Source organism: Pseudopodoces humilis, chromosome 18 (genome assembly GCF_049639895.1).
Source record: "Pseudopodoces humilis isolate 2021_Gansu_Grassland_sample_001 chromosome 18, ASM4963989v1, whole genome shotgun sequence".
NCBI classification, from domain to species: domain Eukaryota; kingdom Metazoa; phylum Chordata; class Aves; order Passeriformes; family Paridae; genus Pseudopodoces; species Pseudopodoces humilis.
In genome coordinates, this window is record NC_142217.1 from 11,164,496 (window position 1) to 11,181,628 (window position 17,133).

The window sequence follows — 17,133 nt, forward strand, 5'->3', positions numbered from 1 at the left end:
GCACCGCCCCTGTGCCGCGGCCGGGAGCCGCTAGAGGGGGCTCGGCGACCCCCGGTCCGGGCGCGGGGCTCACGCGGGCTGCGGGCCGTGCCGGTCCCCGTGCGGAGGGGAGGGGACGCCCCGCTTCCCGCCGCAGACCTTCGGTACGAGCTCCGGCCCGCCTGTCCCCGCCTCCCTGGCCGAAGGTTCCCGTCGCGGGTTTATCCCTCCAGTTCATGTTTTATAGCTCCGCGCCCAAAGAGCGGCCATAAACCCTGGCCCGGTCCCCGGAGCCTCCCACGGGGGGCCGGGCGGGCCCCGCTGGCTGCAGCGGAGGGGACCCCGGTGCCCGACATGTGAGGGGCGGGAGGGTTGCGGGCCTGCGGGCTCCGGTGCCCGCCATCGAGTTCCCTGAGGAGAGCCCGGAGCCGCGCTTTGACGGTAAGCGGGGCCGGGGGCAGCCCTGTGGGCGAGCGGGGAAATCGCCCCTTTCCCCCGGCTGGCAGGGAGGGAAGGAGGGTAGAACCGCCGCCTTCCTCTTCCCGTCCTTCCCCACCGCTCTGAGGTAGCGGCGGCAGCGGGGGTGATGCAAGAGCGGGCAGGCCCTCAGCAGCGCCCTGCCCTGGGGCCGCCGTGCGAACTCCCCCTGCCCCGGGCACGGCGCGCCTCGGCCTCCCCGGGTAGCTGCTTTCCGTGTACACTTAAAAAAATTAATTGGGTTTCTAATTAGCCTCTTAAGCCACTCGCTCTGTGGCAGCTCGGGTGCTGCCTCTGCGAGCCAGGGTTATGTTGAAGCTGTGTTGCTCTACTGGTGTTCAGGTAAATAGGTGTGTACTGAGACCCAAGTTCATTCGTCTCACTGTCCTTTTCCAGAATCGGATGTGCCGGCGGAGCTGCGAGTTGCAAACAGGTCGCAAAAATTTGTGAAGTTCACTTCGACAATCCAGAACCAGCTGCTGCTTGTGTCACTGCTGGAGCACCTCTGCCACATGTACACACACAACCCCGTTCACTCCAGGGGTTTGTTCCGAAGTTAGTAAGAGGAGTTCATTCCTGTATCTCAAACTGCCTTACTGACTGCATGTACCAGACCCTTCTGTGAGACTTACAGTGTAATATCAATACAAAGCTGTAGGTTTCATCCCGCTGGGACAAGAATGATTCTGTGAAGAGGATGAATATCTTGAATCAGCTAAATTGGCAATGACAACTTGTCTTATTTTTGAAAAGAGTAACAGAATATTGCTGTAGATGTAAGGATCAGACAGTTTTCAGCTAGATTGTGTGAGTTGCATCATGAGAAGGGCAGCAGGTTAAATTATATTACTGTTAAATGTGATCTAAAAATGCTGGTAGAAGAGGAATTTAATAAAATATTTATCAAGAAATAGTTGCAGTAGAGTCTTCACTAAATACTTAAAAATTATGTTCTATGAAAATCTGAGTAAATACCTTTACAATTTATTTTTTTTTCCATTAAGTCTCTTGATACCATTCAGGGAATTCACATTTTTAAGTCTGAAGTGTTACTTTTAAAATATCTACCTGGTACATGACTTATCATGGGCGTTTTGTTCATTTAGGTATATACCCAATGAACGGTAAATTTAAGAAAGCATATCCAAGGGTTTTGTCCTTACTTTACATGACTGTAGACAATAAAATCTAATGTGTTTTTCATAGCTAAAATTCATGCCATTTATAACATCACAGTTGCACCCAGCACAAAATCTCCAGCATTTATGAGGTTTTGCTTGCCACAGTTATTTTACTCCATATGAGAAAGATGAGGTGGTGGGAGGGACTTCATTCTCTGTTTGAGTATGTGCACAAGTGTGTGGGTTTGGATGGGAATTAAAAAACCTTGACATTACCACTTTTGATTATAAATGCATCCTCATCATTGTGAACCTGCTTTGAATTTTTCTTTTCACTGATCAAAATTAATCCAAAAGTAAAATGTAAGTGAATGGGTGACTGTTTCTGTAACTCATCTGCTGAGGTGAGGAAGGAGATGCAGTTGTGACCCTGGAAGGCATGACACTTACTATGTGAAGGGATTCCCATAGAGCAGCTCTAGTTTGGATTGAATTAGTTTTAATTGCTAAGAGTATGGGAACAGCATTAGAGTACGAGGGACTGTTCAGTTTTTCAGACACGTTATCTTTCAAATATCTTTCATAACTTTTTCTGTTTAAAAACTTTATGTGGTCTTATTGGCTGGCTTTATTTAATGTTTTTCTGACCTTTCTCTGTTCCTTTGTGCAGTTCTTCGTCAGACTTTCACAAGAACAGGATTACTCTCCCCTTTTGTCTTTTGTGATGAATTTAGTACTGTAAGACTGCAACACAACAGAGCCATTACTGAACTGATGAAAGCAGCTAATCAACAAGTACTTAACGGGGTAAGTTTTGTTACAGGTCTTTGGCAGCTTCTGCAGTTAGGAGCTTTTGTTTAGGGGTTATTTTAATATTGAATTAAGTATTTTTAATAATTATACAAAATAAATCCTTAGCTGTTTAGGATGACATTCTCTGGCTCTCTAGGTGCAAACCAGTTTTTTTACCTTATTAAATAGTAATAATAAAACAATGTTTATAAACAAAAGCAAGGTATTATAAGTATTGCTACAGCTTTTTTTGACAGACATCCATTTTCAACTTTGAACTGTTGGTTATGTTTACAATCTCATATTTATATTAGTGGAGGGTGTAGTTTGTGTACTTGTACTTCAGGCTGAATCAGACCTGTTTGCTTATCTCGCTGCTTGAACTAAGCTAGTTAATTTTGTTTTAAGCATATTTTAGAGCCCTCATTTTATCCTGTTTGCCAGCAGAACTCTAAAAGGGCAGTAATCTTTCCAGCAGAGGGATGTTAACAGATTACCAGTGTGATAATAATACTTTAATTTGGAGAAGCTCTCTGCAGCATGCAAATGGCTGTCAGTAACCTAATTTTCTTCCAAGAAGGTTGCAGTTTATGTTTTGATGAAGCTGTCCATGTCACTGGCACAGAAGACAAGTTATTCTTTTTATGTGGCATGTTTTTATGTTGGATTTTGTTGTTTCATAGGAACTTGATAATGGAGAGACTCTTGCGATTGGGTATGTATTCAAAGCATGTAGAAATACTAAATTAACTCCTTCCCTAAAGTTCTGTGCTCCACTCTGAATTTAATCAATACTGCATTTCATATTTTGGCTCTGAAACAGAAAAAAAGTAAAGGTTTCTCCAGATTCTCAAAATGATGTAGTGATAATTTGTTCTTCAGTACAACTCTTTCTGTCAGTGCCACTGTTCAGGAAAACAAGATTTATCAGGCATCAATGTAAAAGAAATAATCTGAACACCACTGTTAAAACAGAGTATGTAGCACATATTCATGCTCTTGCAGTCTGCTGGTTTTCAGTATTCACTGAAACTCAGGCTGTTACAGTATGGTAATGTCAAAGTAATTTCATAATGTGAATAATTTTAGAATGTGTACAGCTGTATCTTACTTGTAATTTAGTTTAATGCATCCTGACTTTTCTCGATTAGGGAAAAAGAAGTTCTCTTTGAGGCACAGACTTCACGATACTTGAATGAATTTGAAGAGGTTGCAAGGCTAGGAAGAGGAGGATATGGCAAAGTATACAAGGTATTCTTTAATTCCCAAATAAAACTACTCTGTTTATATCTATTTCATTGGAATTTGGAGTTACTGTTTCAACTGTACTGCCAAATGTTTTTTGCATAGAAGTGCAAATGTTACCTTAAAAGAAAGTTAATGTTTCATTTCAAAAGATGCTCACTTGTAATTAGTTTGTCAGATGCAGGATATATCAGATGTTTTACTTTGTGTATTTTGGTCCTTTTAAAGTGAATGAAAACTCCTTATTTGACACGTGAAGTATTATGATATATTGACTGATTGGTCTGTACACCCCAATGCTTTAGTTGTGGCTGCTTTTAAAAAATGAGTATCAGTATGAATATAAACTAACCAATCCAATGTTCAATTAAGTACTTGTATAGCCAGCCCAAGGTTCCCCATGAGGTATGTGCCATGTGGAGATGACAAATGTGGTCTCACATATTTATTGAGGACCTGTTAAGCAGTTATCAGGACCTAGCAGTATCCCTGTATGACAGCAGGGGCCTAATCCCAGTTTCATTCCCTTATACAGGTGATAATATATAGGAATGGGGTGGAGACATAAAATTTTAGAAAATAGTGGGTCTGAAAGGATTTAATTAATCCAAGCACATTTACATATAATTTTCTCCTACTGCAATTGTTTTCAGGTCAGAAACAAATTAGATGGTCAGTTCTATGCTATTAAAAAAATTGAAATTAAGAAGGCTACAAGAAGAGATTGCATGAAGGTATTCTTCCTGTGTTTTGTCCTTGTTTTAACACCTCTATCTTATTCTGTTCTAATTTATTAATGTAGCTAATATAATTTTTATCCATTCTGAATTTCTAAAGGTTTGAGCCTATCAATACCTAGTAGAAAAAAGTAAAAGAGACCCATTAAAGTCCATTAAAAGAACTATATTAATTACTTGAACTTGATCATCTCTGCAATGATGAAAATCAATTTGTTTTAAAGCTTTCAATTTTTTTCTGTTACTGTAACAATTTCATCTGTTCTTTATGTCTAAGAAACTTACTTTTTGTTACCTTTCATGTTTACTAAGCACTCAGAATAAAGGAGTGTCATACTGTGGGTTTTTTGGTCTTTTTAGGTCCTCCGAGAAGTCAAAGTGCTGGCTGGGCTGCAGCATCCCAATATTGTAGGCTATCACACTGCTTGGATGGAACAAGTTCAAACAGTACATCCAAAAGGAAAGTAAAGCTCATTGTGTAATTCTTGCTTGCATCTTACAACCTCTGTACTGTTATTTTAAGGAGAGTATTACTTCTCAAAAAAAATGACTGATTTTTTTCCCCTCCTTAAAAGAACTAAAAGAAAGGGAAATTACAAGTGATCACCAGGTCCTTCTGTATATTCAATCCCTCCTTACCAAATAATTTATTTGTTACTCAATGATTAATTTGGAACTGTGGAAATATTAGCTTTACTTGTGGTAAGATCTGAGGAGGATTTTAAAGTTGTGTAAAGGTCAGTGAAATGCAGTGAAAACCTTTTAATGCAAAAATTAGTGAGTTGACAAGGAGAAGATTGGATCCTGAGGAACAAGATGCCTCAGATATTGCGGGGAAAGAGATGAATAGGACAAAAACCCCACAAATTTTCAACTATGTTTTGAAGTCTCAGAAATGTAGCAACACTAGAATCAGCATCCCAGTATGCTTCTTTTTGGATCTGGAAAAGATCTAAGAAAAACTGAAAGAACCTGGAAATACATACTTTTACTGATGAACCCTCCCCCACCAAAAACTCTTTATTTTGCTTTCTAAGTTAGACTTTTTAAATTTGGTGAATTGTATTTCATAGTCCTGCACTGACAGAAAAATTGGATTTTTTTTTGTGTATCAGACACTGGCTGTAATTGTTGAGAATTTATCTACTTTTGTGTTCATTTTACACCTTCTCAGTTTTTCTCTACAGGTTCTTTGTTCTCAGCTCTTTGCATACTCTGTCCTTTGGTCCCTTTGTAACCCTAATCCATTGGTCCCTTTCTAGTCCTTTCCTGGAATGCCTCTAGCAATTAAATCTTTTGATCCTCTCTTAGTGGGAGGTTTGGTTATGCTCTGTATAACTTTATTGCTTTCCAAGTCACTGACTTGATGCCCAGCCAGCCATAAGCACAAAAGAAAATGCATAAATACATAGGAAATTGACAGTAGAGTAAAACAGGAAAAACTTTAACCAGTGATCCTGAGAATCTCGAGGGAAGCAAATGTTTAATGCTGGGGGTCCTTCATAAGTATTTAATGGTGGTAATGGAAGTGCATAACGAAATCTACAGATAGCTTCTGTGGTACTTAATGGTTTCTCTTGTCTTACAAGATTTATGTTTTATACTTGTTTCTGTATGCTAAATCAGCTTTTTCATATAAAAATTCAATTTTAATGACAATTATATTCAAGATATCAAGTGTCTTCAAAACAGCAGCAGTGTGATGTGTGAAGGGTGATGCCTTGTGGAGCTGCTTCTTTAACTGTGTGTTATTCTATACATTTTAAACTCTTACTTTGAACAGGCCAACTTCTGAAAGATGAAGTCTAAGTAAATATCTAAGAAAGCCCAGTACAACCCTTTTAGTGACTTTGTACGACATATATTTTCTTTTCATTTAAAGATAAATAAAATGCATATTAGGGTAGCTTGTTAGTAGACTTAACAAGGCCCTTTTGCAGCAGAAATGAGGTAATCTAGAGCTATCCACAGGTAACAAAGTTAAATTCAGAGAGGTGCTCTACTATAAATGGTAATTTTTAGTAAATATGTAGATACATTCTTTGTTTTATGAAATACCATATTTATCTTTGTATCCAACAGGTAAAGCAATAATGGAGTTGCAGCCATTATTTTTGGAGCATGAGAATAGCAAGTGAGTATTACTAGTCTCAGTGGTATATTCAACTTTAACTTCAGCTGTGTATCTGAGATGTTGCTGTCTGGGACAGCTGTCTGAAATCCCTGCTGGTAGAAAGTATTAAATCACCTGGAGCCTGCACTGACAGTTATGTAATCCTGGAGTTTTATGTGGGAAAGTAGCTGAACTCTTACTTGGGAGAGCTGTTTGCAATTGGGGAAAAAAATTCAGCATGGTGTATCACAAATAGATGGTATGAAACTGTGTACTTATTTGGATTTCTCTCCCTTTGATATTTTCAGTGGTCGCTGTCACATCCAGAGTGTAGAAAGTGGTAGTTCAATTATCTTTGCTGACCTTACCTCACAAGAAAAGAAGCCCTGTGACAGTACCAGTCTTGAAAATGTGCACAGAGAATCTGTGCAGAATATGGATGTAAGGAATGACTTTACAAACAGCAGTAGCAAAGAGTGTGTGAAACCAAATAAATGTGAATTATCCATAGAACTACAAGAAGATTGTGTGTTAACACATATTGTTAATGTTAACACCTTATCAACTGATGTGGACAATCATTCAACACAGGGAACTCATTTCAGTCTGGATCAAGATGCTAGCACTGAAAGTGAATCCTGCTCTGAGAGCAAGTCCTGCTCTGAAGGATGCTCCAAAAATGAGGTAGCACTCTGTGGAGAGTTTGAGGTAAATACTTATCTGCTGTCTAATTTTGTGATGTTTTTAAAGGAGTTCAGTAGACAGTGGAAATGAATTTTTTATTAAAATGAATTTAAAAGAATTGAATAACTGTAAATTGAGCCAAAGGTTCAGACAATTTTTACTTAAGTGGGTAACATCATTACAAGGAAGCTGACCAGAGGAGCTGGCAAAGCTCAGCATCTACAAGGAATTTTCCATGTGTTAGGCATCTTGAGTCCTTTCAAAGTACCTGCATGAATAAAAAGTGTTACTGCTGCATTAAACAGCCCCATCAAAATGAAAAGTCTTTAGCTTCTGCTAATGATAGCTAAAGTAGCTGTTAACGATGAAAGTGTCTTGGTATGTCTTGTGGTGCCCATGCAGTGTAGGAGTACATGGGAAAGAGATAAAAGCAGATTTGAGCAGGGAATCACTTGTGCTCTGAAACCTTGCTGTCATTTATCCCATATGACTGGTATGTTTTGTATAACACAGCCAGCTCTAGAATGCTTCAAGCTTTTGCTATCACTTGGAGTTCCCTCTTGGAAGAAACCCAGTTTTAAAGGTGTCTGCTTGAGTTGTCCAGGTTATCAGATGAACTGGTCCATTACCAGAAACTGAGCTACATATTAATGGTAATAAATCAAACAGTTGGACTCAAAGGTCTTTACCAACCCAAACAATTCTGTGATTCCATAAAATTCTGCATCAATAAGTTGATTTTTTTTCCTGCTATTTTATATTGGTTAAGCTGGAATAAACCTCTGTGTAGTGTTTCTGGAAGGCTTCAAACTTGAATTTGAATATTAAAGATGCATCTGGCAGTTTTGTTAGCATTTATCATATAACAATTGTTAAAATTTGAGAAACAAGCAAAAAGCTGCCCAAAACTAGATAGCATTTTTGCATCTGCTTCTTGAGTGCAGTAGATAACTAATACTATATTTGATGTCCTTTTGGTACCTGTTTTTGGAGGGTTTTTTTTTTTTTTGTTTAATAAATTTTGGATTTATTTGCTTTAAAGAAAATAACTAAAGAAGTACTGTTCGTGTTACAGTGGCAAAATTATGGACTTATTTTTCTGTTAGGTGGAGTATCATCTGATGCTTCATATACAAATGCAGTTGTGTGAAATATCCTTGTGGGATTGGATTGCTGACCGTAATAAAAGATGCAACAAGAAATCAGAGGACCCCTCTAGTAAGACTCATCACTACCTTATTAATTGTAAAGCAAATAATTCTTCTTTTTTTTTTTTTTTTTGTAATTTGAACTGCAGTTATCTAATTTTATTTTACTTCAGCAGCTTATAATACAGATCTTCATTAAATTCTTTATTGACTTAATAAAATAGCAGCTTGTATTGAATTTTTGCATGATAGATGTTGGTAAAAGAATTGAAATTCCTGAGTTTTAGACAGCTCTTCAAAAAAGAATGACTGAATGCCTGAGGCATAGTTGTTACCAGGGGAGATCAGTGTCTGGGCAAAACTTCTTATTTGGAACAGAGTTTTTTATTGACAGAATCTGCTGCTTCTCAGAAAGCTGGTTATGGGCTAATTTATCTGCTGTGGAAAATACAATTATATAATTTGATCCAGACAGGTTAATTTGTAATAGGTTAAAGAATGGAACATTGACTTTTTCTGAGTGACCAGGGGGTTCTCATGCTGTCCTACCAAGCAGTCATCAGTAACTTGACATTTGGAAGAACAAATCCAATGCTCTTAAAGCAGTAGAGACATGTTCCATTCTCTGTGGTGGTTGTATAAAAGCAGCATATGCACATCAGGTTCTAAAACAAAATGTGTAATTAATGTTTTATCTTTGTTTTAATCACTATTAAGGTAAATCTGTTATTTTCATTCATAGAGACAGGTTTACTAGCAAACTGTCAGCTGACTTCCACTAATCTCTCCTGCAATCATAACCTCTTAGCTTTCATGAGCTAAAAGATGATGTTCCTGGTCAGGAAATGACAGAATTACAATGGCATTTGAGCTTGCAAAATGCTGTTTTCACACATTTTCATGGAAAAGATGAATGTTATCATAGGTTAGACATGAAGAAATGGAAATCCAAATGTGAGTAAATGGTGACTGTTCAAAAAGACAAGTTAAATATGGGTCATTAGAGCAGGGTGACAATGTAGTTTAATAAAATAGTAATGTGGAGAATGGTCAAAACAAGGATGTGCTAAATTTTTATAGGATAGCTAGAGCCAGAGGAGACTGAGGAATTTCAGAGGGTAGCAGAGCAGCAGAAGGATTAGAAACAAAACAAGAAAAGTGCAAAGCAATACAGACAGCATGTCACTACATAAATGATTTTATCTGGAATTGTATTTTTCATGCTAGGTCAGAACTTACATGAAAGTAAAGAGTTTGTTAAATTCATAATCAAATAACTATCTGATGGGATTTGGAATAATCTTTTCAGGAGGACATAGATTCATGTTCCCTGAAATTTCCTTTCTGGAATTTTAATGTTAGTGACTTTTTGCTGATTCAGAAATAATATCTTAAGAGAGACATGGTAAAATCCCTATGTAAAATGTGCTCATTCTGTTAAAAATTTATTCCACAGCATAAATAAAGAGAATGCAATAAGACATACCACCATATTCTTGCATAACTTAGTAAAACTAGCTGAAATAATTTGAATTGTTTTAAGGTCCATACCATCTTGTGGATGTTTGCTGGACAATGAAGATTTTCCGGGAGGTAGTAGAAGGGGTTTGCTATATCCATAGCATGGGAGTGATGCATCGAGACATTAAAGTAAGTTCATTGAATTATTACTTGAGGTTGAAGAAAACAAAGACAGTTTTCATTATGGGAGAATGAAAGCAGCTTCATAGTTGCACTAGAGATGACCTGGCCTCTTAAGAATTTAGTTGTTGCATAAGAAAAAATACATAATCTCCTTTATAGCAGTGCTATACTTTCTTTACTATCAGCATAGTACTCAGTTACACTGACTTCAAAGTGGATTTTAAGCTCTGGAGGTGTTTTCTCCTTTGAAGCCATTTTCCTGTCAGGAACAAGCACGGTCAGATTGGTTTTCTTTTGTCTCAGTCTTTCCTTAACCAGGGTAGGAACTTAATTACCTAAAAAAAAATATTTTTGGTATTTACAAAAATAATCAAAGCCCCTTGACTAGACCTCAGTTTGCTCACTGCAGTTAGCTTTTGAAAATATGTTCCAGTTGCTTGCTTATTGGTAACCTGAATAGCAAGGAAGTGAGCATGTGTTTTCCTACTTTGCTTCCTGCTCAGGTTTCCTACATCTGATACAGCAGCTGTATGAAGAAATCATGATTATTAAAACTTCACATGTGGAAGCTTGGAACTACTTGAAGTCACACAATCTTCACTCTGGATTAATTTTCATTTTTCTGTCAGCTGTTTCAGGGTGAAGAGTTTTTCAGTTTGCCTTCCCATTTAGCATCATCATGGCCTTAGTGTCCAAAGTATGATAATTATATAAAGAATTCCAGAATTCTATACAGTTACTGCAAACCTGGTTTTGAGCCAGTTCTCATGGTTTTCACCATATTCTAATGGTGATTTTACAGATACCTAGCAGAGACTGTAATTTCTGGGATAATATTCTAAGGAAGTCTTTCTGTGTGAATATCTGAGAACAGAAGCCCAGTGGGTGGGTGTCCTGGGTATGTTTTTACTTAAGTGGATATGAGAAGCCTAGCAACTTGTTCAACACGCGCTGCATCTTTTAAATTTAATCTGCATTGAATAAAGGAAAAGAATGGAAATTGCCTATCTCTTCTTAAACTATTCACATCTCCTTTATCCACTAATAAAAGACCAACTATTTCCTTTGTGCCACCTGAGCAAGTTGGGGGATTTTTCGAGATACATAATGCTTGCATTTCTCCTCCTTAGTGGTCCTAAAACCAAAATATATAGCTAAAAACTGTTTCAGTTTTCTGAGTCAGAGCTCTCAAGTCTGTCATAATTTGGCTTTTTTTTCATAGCAGCTTCCCAGAACCATGTAGCATATTGCAGCTGCTTATCACACAGAAAAATGTATTTTGGTTTGTATTATGTCTAGCCCAATGATATTTAGTCATCCTTCCTGCTACATCAGTTGGTCAGATTTACTGTCCACTCTTGCCTGTTCCTATTTACTGTTCTGCAAATTTCCCAGTTTCTGTTGGGGAAAAAAAAGTACTTCATCTTTTTACTAAATCTTGGTTTTTCTGTTTTGCTTTTCTTCCTTTTTTTCTAGATCCTTCTTCTAGGTATCTGGTCTTTTTGGCCCAAATGGTGTTGCTAACACATTATTTGGTATTAGCAATGCCTATTTTTTCTCTCTCACTACTAAAAAATGTTAATCATACCTGTGAAACACTGGATTTTATAGACTTCTAAACACCTGAAATTCCCTAATTCTTTATATAGACATATTTTTAAATTGTATCCTGTCTTCATTTGCAGCCTAGAAATATCTTTCTACATGGATCAGATCATCAGGTAAAAATAGGTGACTTTGGATTAGCCTGCAAAGACCTTCTTTGGGATGATGCAGACCAGTGGTTTCAGACAGAAAGGATAAATGGTAAGAGAAGAAAGTGTAATGGATTTCAGTGTTTAAGTTTCTATGATACTAAAATCATTAAACTGTTACTTGCAAGGGTTACAACACTTGCTAAGTCTCAATTGCCTTTCAAAGGACTGACACATACTTCAGGAGTGGGGACCTGCCTCTATGCCTCACCAGAACAACTGCAGGGATCTCACTATGATTTCAAGGTAGAGAATTTTTGTTTCTCCTTTTCTTTATTAAATATAGATAGATAATATAAATAAATCAAGCCTTTCAATATGCAAATATATATTTGATAAATACATATTCCTCCTATTATCACTCCTAGTATTTTTATTGAAACATGGATTTCATCTTTGCCTTCTCGGTTATTTTCTTAGTATGTTGAGAACATATTTAGATTTGAATTTGTGTTCTTTTAGTAGTGTCATGATACTCTTCATATCATCATGAAACTTCATTGTTGTGAAACTTATTCATATAATGATTTTATGAGAAAAAGGAGCCCACTGAGTTAAAATAGCAGTTATCCCAGAACTTTCTCTTCACCTTATTAACAGTCAGACATGTACAGCATGGGTGTTATCCTGCTAGAACTCTTCCAGCCATTTGGAACAGAAATGGAAAGAACAGAAGTTCTTACACATTTAAGGACTGGCCAAATTCCTCACACTTTCTACAAGAAGTGGCCTACTCAGGCCAAGTATGTGAAACTCCTCACCAGTCCCAGAGCTACAGAACGCCCAACAGCGGCTCAGCTTCGGGACAGTGAACTCTTCCACACCACAGACCAGGTAAGTTGTGTCAGTAACCCCAACCCTGAATACCTAAAAAGAAAATGTCCTTTGTATCCCTGCCTGCATTATTTGTTTGGCTTTGAACCTAATCACATGTTCCTCTTAAGACTCTTTCTGATTACAGTATTTAGGCCACTGTATTATTTCTGGTGTCTCTGCAATGAGATAGCTGGTCATTACTTTAGGCAACTTTCTGAAGACTGTACAGTTGAGATGTATTTTTTACAGGTCAGCAAAGCTTTCAAAGGTTTTCATCACATCTGCAGATTCTTCTAATCATTTTTCCTTTCCATGTCCTAGTGCTGTGTGGATTAAGTTGTACCAAGAATGCAGAATAGCTTGAGTGCTGCTGCATTGTGTCTGTAGTGGATTGCGAACACAATTCGAGTAGGTCTGTAAGGCTTTATCCTTGCTGAGCTATAAATGAAGTAAACTCACTCATTTTCAGGTTATTTCTAACCTCCAACAGAAGGTGAGACAGCAAGAAGAAGAAATAGAGAAGCTGAGGGAAACAATAAGACTGCTTTCTGAAGAGCAGGACGAACAAACAAGACTAGGCTCTCCTGTTTGAGTACAGGAAGAACTAACCTCAATTGTGTGTTAAGTTATATTAAATGTTTCTTTTTTTTTCTTTACATAAAATATTTCAATGTGTTTTTGTTTGGCTGGCTGTTCTTAAAAAGTATTTCTTTTTTTGCCTTGACCAAAGGCTCCTGGGAAAGGGATCATGTTGCACTGGAAAAATTAAGAGCACAACTTGTATATACATAGGATTATTTACATACCTTAGCCAGTGAACAAATGTGTTATGCAAGAGTAACAAAAAAAGGAAAGTCACACCCAAAAGGCAGCTGTAATGCTTTTATTATTTTAGGATTCTGTCCAACTGTCGTATCTAAAATACATCTCAAAAAGGACTCAAACATTACAGCATGCATGAGGTGGAATAAGATTAAAACAACATCACTATGAAGGGCAGGGGCTCACTTGAGTAGCTTCATCACAGAGCTGAAAGGTGCCAGATTCTCACAGGACTTCATCCACTTCTGCACATTGGCCGGGGCGCTGTTGGCAGTGCCTGTCTGCTGCAGTGCACACCACGCCACCACATCGGCCACCGTCAGTTCATTGCCCACCAGCCATGAGCTCTTGCCCAGGGCAGCATTCATGGAGCGCAGCACTGCTCCTCTCTCCTTGCTGCTGCCTTCTTTCAGCTGGAAGATGGCTGTGTCCACCCAGCTGTCGATCAGAGTTGAGGTAACTGCATTGTACTTCTGCCCAAACAGGGAAAAGAGAAATCGAGCGATGTTCCCCTCTCCTTCTATAGGGCACATGGTTTGAATGCTAAACTTCATCTGGGGTTTGGGAACTGAAATTAACAGAAGGGAAAAAAAGTGAATACAACATAGTAAAGCAATTAACTAGAATGGTAATTCCACGATGTACGATGCCAGCATCACTGTTAATATCATTGACCTTACGAACAGTTTTGAGTCCTGTGGGATAAGGAAATTAGTTTTTGAAAAATTCAGCCAAATCTCCCCCAAAATTTCTCTTCTAGATACCTTATTTGTAGAAACTGAAAACATTTTTATTAAAAAAAACCCTGAGGGTACAAACAACTCTGTCAATGCCATGCGTATTTTAACAGCAGTAACTATAAACAAGCATCATCTTCTGGCTCAGCATGCTTCACAGCTATGAAAAGAGAACAAAAATGTTTCCTGTTTTATCATGTCCATATGTCAGCACAGGGACACTGACGCATCTGTGTGCAAGGGTTTATAGCACAAGTTTAATTTTCTCATCTACTGTAAAATATTGATCTAAAAATTTCATTCTTACCATCTTTCCAAATCAGTGTAAAGCCCAACTGATACGCATGACGTGGCTGCTTCTTAGTCTGCTCTCCAAAGCATTTCAAGAGGTTTTCTGGCACACTTTTCACTGATGAATGTGTGTGAACAGCTGATAATATTTTATACCGTTCACAAAGCAGACTGTGTATCACTAACAGTGACAGTGGAGGTACAGAAGGATTTGCATTAATGACAACATCTTTCAGGGCACCATAATCCTGAATGGAAAGTAAGATAATATTCAGCAGGTAAGACACATTCTAGATCATACTCATAACTACTGCTTTCATTTGACACCAAAATGTACATAGTCATGCATTTGTATATCTGAAATCCTAACAATATTCAAGTAAATAAATTCAAGCTTGGACATTTAAAACTTGTGTAAACCTTTAAACATCCTCCTTCCTTGACGTGTAATTCAAGGACATGACTGAAGTAAATTCTACTCCAAGATGAAGCCAATATTAAAGTTTCCAGTCTAGTAACAAACAAGAAACCAATTGCTGAAATTTCAAAATTAACTATTCTTGCTTGAAATGATAGCTAAACGAGTATGTATAATACTAGTATTTATAAATGTTTGTACCTATAATCTGGATGGCCAAATGAAATTATAATTGTAGGTTGTATATTGAATTCTGAGTGTCCTAGGTTTTAATGCCCCCCTTCCAACCCTGAAAACTGAATGTTGAGAAAGTACCTACCAATGTAACTGCTCAACTAAACTCACCTTTCCAAGCATCAGATCTAAATCTGCTGTGTTTGTTGTCAAAGGAGAAAATTCATCAGTTTGAATTATATTTGTTACATCAAAGTCAGCATCTGGGGTTTGTATCATCTTGGAGAGCCCATCCACAGCACTCTTCAGTTCATATAAGCGCTTCAGAATCTCTTCCTGGCGGGATTCAAGTGCTAGAAGTGATGGGTCAACCTCTTCCTACAGGAGAGGAAAAAACAGGGCCACGTAAATCTTCACTCAGCTCACTGTCAAAATAGTCCACAGCTCACTTAACATTTAAGTTTTGAAAGACTAAACTCCTTCAGATAACCAGACTATTGTGAATATCATGGGCTTATATCTATCGTCTGCATGAGTGTGGTGAGATGGCATATTTAATCAATTCCTGAAATCTTCCTGCTTAATAGATTTTTTAAAAACATTAGTTACAGCAAACTCTGTAACAGTCAAAATCAGACAAAGAGTTGGCAATGAAGTGTTGAACAATGATTGAAAAATCAAAGACAGCTTGTCAGGTTCTTTTCAGCCTAGAAGAGCAGATGGGTAAGTTTGTGGTACAGCAGCCAAACAAGGAAACTTTTTGACAAATCAGGTAGTTAATACAAGTAAAAAGCCCTGCAGGCTTAGATGGATGGTATATTATGTGGATTCAGTCTTTGTTTCAGAGAATATAAATTGTAGTGGAAAAAAAAAGATCATGGGCTTTGTTACACATTAATACCAATGTAGCTTTTTATCTCAATTACCTCACAAGCAATCTCACGTTATAATCTCTTAAAAGAAGATGAAAAATATATTCCTGTGGCAGGTTTTAAGTCTACAAGCTTAAAATAACGTTAAAGAAAAATCTTCAAATAGCCTATTTCTAAGCATCCTGAATAAGGATTAACAAAACCCAAACGATCATGGATGAAGAGATAAACAAGGCATCCAAGTAAAATCATTATACCCACTTAAAATAATATTCTCCAAGACAAGACAAGGGAAGACCTCTTACATGACCATTATTTAGTTAGTACACAATTCCATACTTTGCAATGGGAAGACATTTCGTTAGCATTCCTGTTAAATTCTGCCCCAAAGTTACTCCTGCTCAGTATCTCCACCATCAACCTGGGTGAAGGCACAGCAAATCCATGATGGCGTAAAACTAAATTTGGCCACAAGCGGCCTGTGAGAATCCCATGCATTCCTGGCACTGGAGAGAGGCTGCTCAATTAGTCCTATGTAACACAGCATTTGGAATTTTTGTCTTATTTGAGGCAAAAGAAACTGAGACTAGAAATAGAGGGTGTGTAGCTGGCTAAAACCCGAGCTGAGCCAGCAGAGCGATGATGCAGCAGGACGGAACGAGGCCCGCTGGGCACTCTCACGGGGCTGGCAGGGAGCTCGGCACAGCCACTCAAACATAAAAACCGCGACAGGAATACACGCGAAGCCTAGAAAAGTCAAAATGAGAACTACTGAAGGCTTAAAAAACATTACAGAGAAATTCCTGAAAACGTTGATTTTATTTAACCCTCGGACGCGCCGCTTACGGCGAGGCGGGGCCAGAGCCCCTCCCGCGGGTTGAGGCGGTGGAACTCGGCCCCGTGAGCGCTCTGGCAACGGAGGCTCCTCCCGGTCCCTAACAGGGGCTGGGGCTCTCACCGGAGGGAACACCGGCCCAGCGGCCACATGCTTGACCTCGCCAGGGCGAGCACCGTGGGCCGCAGCCTGAGCAGGTCCGTCCGCCCACCCTTCGCTCCTACCTGCGGAGGCGCGGCGGTGCCGGGGGCGCGGTGCAGGTTGGGCAGGGGGTACATGCAGGTGGGCAGGTGCTCCGCCAGCACCCCCGTGCCGTGCAGCGGCCGCACCTTGTACATCGCGGGCATGGCGGCTCCCGGCCCGCCGCGCGCCCGCTCCGCCACCGCCGGGCCGTCCACCCCCGCGCCCATTGGCGGAGACACGATACTGACACGCGTGGCACCCAATGGGCTAGGGGGTTTCGCACCCGCCTGC

The 17,133-nt window shown here is 39.0% G+C and overlaps 2 protein-coding genes across 2 annotated transcripts; one reads left to right on the forward strand and one right to left on the reverse strand.

The window, feature by feature from the left end:
- Nucleotides 1–251: 251 nt before the first annotated feature.
- On the forward strand, nt 252–13,289 carry EIF2AK1 (eukaryotic translation initiation factor 2 alpha kinase 1; the record flags this gene model as incomplete). The annotated part of the gene is made up of 15 exons (XM_088064318.1): nt 252–420; nt 853–1,011; nt 2,248–2,384; nt 3,053–3,084; nt 3,521–3,620; nt 4,268–4,348; nt 4,712–4,809; nt 6,432–6,485; nt 6,773–7,172; nt 8,255–8,393; nt 9,840–9,946; nt 11,626–11,746; nt 11,861–11,940; nt 12,295–12,528; nt 12,980–13,289. Coding segments are annotated over 15 exons (2,034 nt in total), but the record flags the coding sequence as incomplete, so codon positions are not given.
- Nucleotides 13,290–13,377: 88 nt separating this feature from the next.
- On the reverse strand, nt 13,378–17,061 carry AIMP2 (aminoacyl tRNA synthetase complex interacting multifunctional protein 2). The gene is made up of 4 exons (XM_005522964.3): nt 16,884–17,061; nt 15,124–15,330; nt 14,377–14,608; nt 13,378–13,900 (listed from the first exon to the last, which is right to left on the reverse strand). Exons 1-4 carry the CDS (start codon nt 17,004–17,006, stop codon nt 13,515–13,517), a joined length of 948 nt encoding a protein of 315 aa, XP_005523021.1. The 5' UTR covers nt 17,007–17,061; the 3' UTR covers nt 13,378–13,514.
- Nucleotides 17,062–17,133: the final 72 nt, after the last annotated feature.